Genomic DNA, 8,738 nt, shown 5'->3' on the forward strand with positions numbered 1-8,738 from the left:
ACCGATTAGTCACAGTTGGATGTGTGAAAAAAACGGATCTAATTGCAATAAAAGTGTTAAATTAGACATTCTAACATAAAAACTTGTGAAAAGAAAACATTAAAGTGCTTAACTATCTTTCTAATGAGTGCAGCCTTTATGCCATCTCGGTGTAACTACAACTCCCCAACCTTACATGTCTTACCACTACGTCTCAGAGTGTGCATCAGAGGTGGAGGAGATGCCTGCTACTCATTGAGAGGACTCCCTGTCCCAGGCTTTCCAGTGCAGACACCACCCTTGCAGTGTTGGCCTGGGAAACAAGCGAGACAGGCAGTAACCGGTCTACCTGAAAGCTTTGGGACTCCTCGCAGTGGGTCCAGTGTTGGCCCTGTTGCTGCATCTCCAGCAGCTGAGGGTGAAGTGATCGCAGAGGACCAGCATGTGTCCCCCTGGGGCCAGCTAATCCTCACCTCCAGCAAGGCCCCAGTGAGCCAGAGGCCGCAGACGTTCCCTCCTCCACTCTGTACATTATCAGATGTGTCGTGTTCACCAGAGAGTGACCCAGAGACCTCACCACTAACTGGACCCACCGCTGGGTCAGTACCTGGGATGGTGAGTTGTGAGGTGGCAGTCAAAACAGTGCCACCCTCAGAGGTCCCCCTCATCCATATCTTCCGAAGACTCGTCTGAGCTGTGTGGACCATAAGAACATAAGAAATAGGAGCAGGAGTAGGCCATCTAGCCCTTCGAGCCTGCCCCACTATTCAATAAGATCATGGCTGATCTGAAGTGGATCAGTTCCACTTTCCCGCTTTCTCCCCATAACCCTTAATTCCCCTGTCTGTCAGAAACCTATCTACCCGTGACTTAAATATATTTAGCGAGGTAGCCTCCATCACTTCAGTGGGCAGAGAATTCCAGAGATTCACTACCCTTTGAGTGAAGAAGTTCCTCCTCAACGCTGATCTAAACTGCACCCCCCCCACTGCCTTATCTTGAGGCTGTGCCCTCTAGTCTGCTATCCTTTCTAAGGCGGGAAGAATCTCTCTACCTCCTACCCTATCCATCCCCTTCATTATCTTATACGTCTCTGTAAGATCCCCCCTCATCCTTCTAAACTCCAACAAGTACAGACCCAGTCTATTCAATCTCTCCTCTTAGTCCAACCCCCTCATCTCCGGTATCAGCCTAGTGAACTCCTCTGCACTCCCTCCAAGGCCAATATATCCTTTCACAAATGCAGCGACCAAACCCACACACACACTACTCCAGCTGTGGCCTCACCAGTACCCTGACCAGGACGGATGGGAGCTGCAGCATGGGCCTGGAGTCCAGCAGGCCCTGGGGTATCTGGATGTGCCCCTGCGACACAAGACACAATGTTAAGGGAGGGAGAGGGATCGAGGATGCCAAGCAGGTGATTCACATTTCTCCATAGAACAAAACACCAAGAAAATCACATCACAGGAACAGGCCCTTCGGCCCTCCAAGCCTGTAACGGCCAGGCTGCCCATGTTCACTCCCCACCCCCACTCCCAGGGGCTTGGACCCTCACTCCCCTCCCGGTTTGGACCCTCACCCCCCACCCCCAATCCCAGAGATTTGAAACCCTCACTCCCCACTCCCACTCCCAGGGGTCTGGACCCTCACTCCCCATCCCCAGGGGTTTAAACCCTCACTCCCCACCCCCTGGGGCTTGAACCCTCACTCCCCACTCCCAGGGGTTTGGACCCTCACTCCCCACCCCCACTCCCTGGGGTTTGGACCCTCACTCCCCACCCCCACTCCCAGGGGTCTGGACCCTCACTCCCCACCCCCAGGGGTTTGGACCCTCACTCCCCACCCCCACCCCCTGGGGCTTGAACCCTCATTCCCCACCCCCTGGGGCTTGAACCCTCACTCCCCACCCCCACTCCCAGGGGTTTGGCCCCTCACTCTCCACCCCCACTCCCAGGGGTTTGGATCCTCACTCCCCTCCCCCACGGGTTTGGACCCTCACTCCCCACCCCCACCCCCACGGGTTTGGATCCTCACTCCCCTCCCCCACGGGTTTGGACCCTCACTCCCCACCCCCACCCGTTTGGACCCCCACTCCCCACCCCCAGGGGTTTGGACCCTCACTCCCCACCCCCACTCCCAGGGTTTGGACCCTCACTCCCCACTCCCACTCCCAGGGGTTTGGACCCTCACTCCCCACCCCCACTCCCAGGGGTTTGGACCCTCACTCCCCACCCCCACTCCCTGGGGTTTGGACCCTCACTCCCCACTCCCACTCCCACTCCCAGGGGTTTGGACCCTCACTCCCCACCCCCACTCCCTGGGGTTTGGACCCTCACTCCCCACCCCCACTCCCAGGGGTTTGGACCCTCACTCCCCACCCCCACTCCCAGGGGTTTGGACCCTCACTCCCCACCCCCACTCCCAGGGGTTTGGACCCTCACTCCCCACCCCCACTCCCAGGGGTTTGGACCCTCACTCCCCACTCCCACCTCCCAGGGGTTTGGACCCTCACTCCCCCACCCCCACTCCCAGGGGTTTGGACCCTCACTCCCCACCCCCACTCCCAGGGGTTTGGACCCTCACTCCCCACTCCCACTCCCTGGGGTTTGGACCCTCACTCCCCACCCCCACTCCCAGGGGTTTGGACCCTCACTCCCCACCCCCACTCCCTGGGGTTTGGACCCTCACTCCCCACCCCCACTCCCAGGGGTTTGGACCCTCACTCCCCACCCCCACTCCCTGGGGTTTGGACCCTCACTCCCCACTTCCCCTCCCAGGTGTTTGGACCCTCACTCCCCACCCCCACTCCCAGGGGTTTGGACCCTCACTCCCCACCCCCACTCCCAGGGGTTTGGACCCTCACTCCCCACTCCCACTCCCAGGGGTTTGGACCCTCACTCCCCACCCCCACTCCCAGGGGTTTGGACCCTCACTCCCCACCCCCACTCCCAGGGGTTTGGACCCTCACTCCCCACCCCCACTCCCAGGGGTTGGACCCTCACTCCCCACTCCCACTCCCAGGGGTTTGGACCCTCACTCCCCACCCCCACTCCCAGGGGTTTGGACCCTCACTCCCCACTCCCACTCCCAGGGGTTTGGACCCTCACTCCCCACCCCCACTCCCTGGGGTTTGGACCCTCACTCCCCACTCCCACTCCCAGGGGTTTGGACCCTCACTCCCCACCCCCACTCCCAGGGGTTTGGACCCTCACTCCCCACCCCCACTCCCAGGGGTTTGGACCCTCACTCCCCACCCCCACTCCCAGGGGTTTGGACCCTCACTCCCCACTCCCACTCCCAGGGGTTTGGACCCTCACTCCCCACCCCCACTCCCAGGGGTTTGGACCCTCACTCCCCACCCCCACTCCCAGGGGTTTGGACCCTCACTCCCCACTCCCACTCCCAGGGGTTTGGACCCTCACTCCCCACCCCCACTCCCAGGGGTTTGGACCCTCACTCCCCACCCCCACTCCCAGGGGTTTGGACCCTCACTCCCCACTCCCACTCCCAGGGGTTTGGACCCTCACTCCCCACCCCCACTCCCAGGGGTTTGGACCCTCACTCCCCACCCCCACTCCCTGGGGTTTGGACCCTCACTCCCCACTCCCACTCCCAGGGGTTTGGACCCTCACTCCCCACCCCCACTCCCTGGGGTTTGGACCCTCACTCCCCACTTCCCCTCCCAGGTGTTTGGACCCTCACTCCCCACCCCCACTCCCAGGGGTTTGGACCCTCACTCCCCACCCCCACTCCCAGGGGTTTGGACCCTCACTCCCCACCCCCACTCCCAGGGGTTTGGACCCTCACTCCCCACTCCCACTCCCAGGGGTTTGGACCCTCACTCCCCACCCCCACTCCCAGGGGTTTGGACCCTCACTCCCCACCCCCACTCCCTGGGGTTTGGACCCTCACTCCCCACCCCCACTCCCAGGGGTTTGGACCCTCACTCCCCACCCCCACTCCCTGGGGTTTGGACCCTCACTCCCCACTTCCCCTCCCAGGTGTTTGGACCCTCACTCCCCACCCCCACTCCCAGGGGTTTGGACCCTCACTCCCCACTCCCACTCCCACTCCCAGGGGTTTGGACCCTCACTCCCCACCCCCACTCCCTGGGGTTTGGACCCTCACTCCCCCTCCCAGGTGTTTGGACCCTCACTCCCCACCCCCACTCCCAGGGGTTTGGACCCTCACTCCCCACCCCCACTCCCAGGGGTTTGGACCCTCACTCCCCACCCCCACTCCCAGGGGTTTGGACCCTCACTCCCCACTCCCACCCCCAGGGGTTTGGACCCTCACTCCCCACCCCCACTCCCTGGGGTTTGGACCCTCACTCCCCACCCCCACTCCCAGGGGTTTGGACCCTCACTCCCCACCCCCACTCCCTGGGGTTTGGACCCTCACTCCCCACTTCCCCTCCCAGGTGTTTGGACCCTCACTCCCCACCCCCACTCCCAGGGGTTTGGACCCTCACTCCCCACCCCCACTCCCTGGGGTTTGGACCCTCACTCCCCACCCCCACTCCCAGGGGTTTGGACCCTCACTCCCCACCCCCACTCCCAGGGGTTTCGACCCTCACTCCCCACCCCCACTCCCTGGGGTTTGGACCCTCACTCCCCACCCCCACTCCCAGGGGTTTGGACCCTCACTCCCCACTCCCACTCCCAGGGGTTTGGACCCTCACTCCCCACCCCCACTCCCAGGGGTTTGGACCCTCACTCTCCACCCCCACTCCCTGGGGTTTGGACCCTCACTCCCCACCCCCACTCCCTGGGGTTTGGACCCTCACTCCCCACCCCCACTCCCTGGGGTTTGGACCCTCACTCCCCACCCCCACTCCCTGGGGTTTGGACCCTCACTCTCCACCCCCACTCCCTGGGGTTTGGACCCTCACTCCCCACTCCCACTCCCAGGGGTTTGGACCCTCACTCCCCACCCCCACTCCCAGGGGTTTGGACCCTCACTCCCCACCCCCACTCCCTGGGGTTTGGACCCTCACTCCCCACCCCCACTCCCAGGGGTTTGGACCCTCACTCCCCACCCCCACTCCCTGGGGTTTGGACCCTCACTCCCCACCCCCACTCCCTGGGGTTTGGACCCTCACTCTCCACCCCCACTCCCTGGGGTTTGGACCCTCACTCCCCACTCCCACTCCCAGGGGTTTGGACCCTCACTCCCCACCCCCACTCCCAGGGGTTTGGACCCTCACTCCCCACCCCCACTCCCTGGGGTTTGGACCCTCACTCCCCACCCCCACTCCCTGGGGTTTGGACCCTCACTCCCCACCCCCACTCCCTGGGGTTTGGACCCTCACTCCCCACCCCCACTCCCTGGGGTTTGGACCCTCACTCCCCACCCCCACTCCCTGGGGTTTGGACCCTCACTCTCCACCCCCACTCCCTGGGGTTTGGACCCTCACTCCCCACCCCCACCCCCACTCCCTGGGGTTTGGACCCTCACTCCCCACCCCCATCCCCAGGGGTTTGGACCCTCACTCCCCACTTCCCCTCCCAGGTGTTTGGACCCTGGGCTCCGACTGAGAAATGGCTGCCCCAACTCCCACAATCCCCCGCGCTGGCTGTGACCGCCCCGCAGGCGTTCAGCCCGGGACTGCGCATGTCGAAGGGAGAGGGGAAGCTGCGCATGTGCGCGGGCGGCCCGACCTTCATGCTGAGGTGCTGACCAATGGGAATATCTGGAGGACCGGAAGGACTCTGGTCCTCCAGCCAACCAGGGCGCGGGCTTTGTGTGAATGAAGATTGAGCTTCAGACAGACTGAAACTTCCTCCTGTCTCCCACATCTGTGAGTAAAACACTTTCTTTACTCCCCCTTTCCATTTCTTTCCTCATTCTGGGGGGAAACTGGGGACTTGCAGCAACTGAAGGGAAAGGAAGTGAATTGGGGTTAGCACTGCTGCTTCACAGCTCCAGGGTCCTGGGTTTGATTCCTGGCTCGGGTCACTGTCTGTGTGGAGTTTGCACATTCTCCTCGTGTCTGCGTGGGTTTCCTCCGCGTGCTCCGGTTTCCTCCCACAGTCCAAAGGTGTGCGGGTTAGGTGTGTTGACCATGTTAAATTTCCCTTCAGCGTATCTGAACATGTACGGGAGTGTGGCGACTAGGGGATTTTCATTGCAGTGTTAATGTAAGCCTATTTGCAACACTAATAAATAAACTTTTAAAATTCCAGGGACGGTGCAGACTCTGGAAAAGTTGGCCCATCTCTCTCTCTCCCTCTTAAAGACATTGACATCCTTTGCTTGACACATTAATTCGTCTGGCTAAGAGGTTGGTCTCTTTCCTAATGTTCACAATTAAGGAGCTGGTTTCCCCAGCAGATAGGTGACATATAAGGGGGCAATAAATTAATATAGAAATGTCTCGTGTTGTTATACGTTACAGAGTAGATATATTATCTATGATTCTGTAATATATAATTATCATTATTTCTCGTCTTGTAATATAGTACTGAAGCTACGTTATATATATCCAGTTTTCAAGTCACGACAGCACAGAAGGAATCCATCCGATGACTCAAGACTCTGCAGAATAATCCAGTCCCATTCCCCTTCTACATTCCCCATTCCCTGCAAGTTTATTTCTGTTAAACGCCCTTCCAATTTAATTTTGAAAGCATTCATTGTTTCTAGCAATGAAGGACAAATCTTTGGTGCGGCACTTTGTCAAATGCCTTCGAGAAATCCAGATACACCACATCCACAGGTTCCCCATTGTCCACTGCGCACATAATGTTCCCAAAGAATTCCACCAAATTAGCCAAAGGTGATCTGCCCTTCATGAACCCATGCTGTGTCTACCCAATGGGATAACTTATATCCAGACATCTCACTATCTCTTCCTTGATGATAGATCCAAGCATTTTCCCTACTACAGAAGCTAACTGGCCTATACTTACCCGCCTTTTGTCTACCATTTTTAGACAGTGGCATCGCATTTGCTGTTTTCCAATCTGTAGGAACCACCACAGAATCCAGTGAATTTTGGTAAATTACCACTAGTGCATTTGCTATTTCCCTTTTAGTATCCTGGGATGCATTCCATCAGGACCAGGAGACTTATTGACCTTTAGCCCCCCATTAACTTGCCCAACACTACCTCTTTCATGATAATGATAGTTTCTAAGTCCTCACCTTCCTGTCCTCAATTTTTGGCATGTTATTTGTGTCTTCCACTATAAAGACTGACACAAAATACCTGTCCAAAATCTTCAGCCTTTAACTCTAGAAAGAAAAATGTTTTTCTGTGAATAAATTGTCCCTAAATTGGATCTCCCTTAATCTGGCGCACATATATTTCATTAAATTTGCACCCCTTTATTGTGGAGTCCACTAGATGTAGACAAAAGTCGTAGGTAGGAGGAGGATTGGAATGAGGCTCTCACTGAGTGTTACAATGGGTGGCGCGGGCTTGTAGGGCCAAAGGGCCTGTTTCCTGTGCTGTGTTGTTCCTTGTTCTTTGTTCTGTCTCTGTCAGTGTGACCGGAAAAGCACGAGACACACACCCAAGTGAGAGGGTTCCAGTGCACTGAGTGTGGAAAGAGCTCCATGGAGAAACCCTGGAAATGTGTGGACTGTGGGAAAGGATTCAAATCTCCATCTGCACTGGATATTCATCGGCGCGTTCACACAGGGGAGAGGCCGTTCACCTGCTGTGTCTGTGACAAGGAATTCACTCGCTTATCCCACCTGCAGACCCACCAGCGAGTTCACACCGGGCAGAGGCCGTTCACCTGCTCTCAGTGCGGGAAGGGGTTTAGCGACGCGTCCAGCCTGCAGAACCACCAGCGAGTTCACACCGGGGAGAGGCCGTTTGTCTGCTCCGAGTGCGGGAAGGGATTCACGCAGCTCTCCAACCTCCTGATCCACCGGCGCGTCCACACGGGGGCGAGGCCGTTCACCTGTCTGGAGTGCGGGAAGGGATTCACTCACTCGTCCAACCTACGGACACACCGACGGGTCCACACTGGGGAGCGACCGTTTGTCTGCTCCGAGTGCGGGAACGGATTCAGTAATTCCTCCACCCTTCGGAAGCACCGTAGAGTTCACACTAAGGAGAGGCCGTTCACTTGCTCTGTCTGTGGGAAGGGATTCACTCAGTTGTCCCACCAACTCCGACACCGTCGGCTGCACGAGTGAACAGAACTGTTGGATTCTGCGGCTGTTCACAGCCAGTGTAAAGGCAGATCAGATGAGAATGAACCGACCTCTAAATATTCTGGTGAGGACAGTAGAAATGAAGAAAAATAAAGCACATAGGCCCAGGATGGTACAAAGACAGTGTAGATGATAGAAATGAGTCTAAAAGCCACAAGCTTTTTCCTAGGATGGAAACGCACAGTACGAGGGGCCACGGGTGAGGGGGGCGAGGTATAACACGAATTAGAGGGAGGTTTCTCACACAGAGGGTAGTGGGGGTATGGAATGCTCTGCCAAGTAAGGTGGTGGAGGCAAACACGCTGGAGTTGTGACTTGGACAGGCACATGAGTGGGATGGAGATGGAGGGATATAGGAGACTGTTTTAAATAAGGTTCAGGAGCCTTAGAAGATCATAGATCATAGAACCCTACAGTGCAGAAAGAGGCCCTTCAGCCCATCGAGTCTGCACTAAACACAATCCCACCCAGGCCCTACCCCCAATATCCCTACATATTATACCCAGTAATCCCTTGGGACGTCCCTGGGAATCAACTGATTCCTACGGACCTTCCAACATATTTTCTGGCTCACTTGGGGATTCCCT

The 8,738-nt window shown here is 57.7% G+C and overlaps 1 protein-coding gene across 1 annotated transcript in view; it reads left to right on the top strand.

Moving 5' to 3' along the window:
- The window catches only part of LOC145354781 (uncharacterized), an 18,074-nt gene extending 9,826 nt beyond the window's left edge, over window positions 1-8,248 (top strand). The window contains exons 3-4 of the mRNA XM_080206258.1: window positions 397-402; window positions 7,549-8,248. Of these exons, the coding sequence (XP_080062384.1) occupies window positions 397-402; window positions 7,549-8,133 (591 nt within the window). The 3' untranslated portion in view covers window positions 8,134-8,248. The remainder of the gene's footprint in view (window positions 1-396; window positions 403-7,548) is intronic.
- The last annotated feature ends 490 nt before the right edge of the window (window positions 8,249-8,738 follow it).

This window comes from Carcharhinus amblyrhynchos, chromosome 18 (assembly GCF_965287045.1).
Source record: "Carcharhinus amblyrhynchos chromosome 18, sCarAmb.v2.hapA, whole genome shotgun sequence".
NCBI lineage: Eukaryota > Metazoa > Chordata > Chondrichthyes > Carcharhiniformes > Carcharhinidae > Carcharhinus > Carcharhinus amblyrhynchos.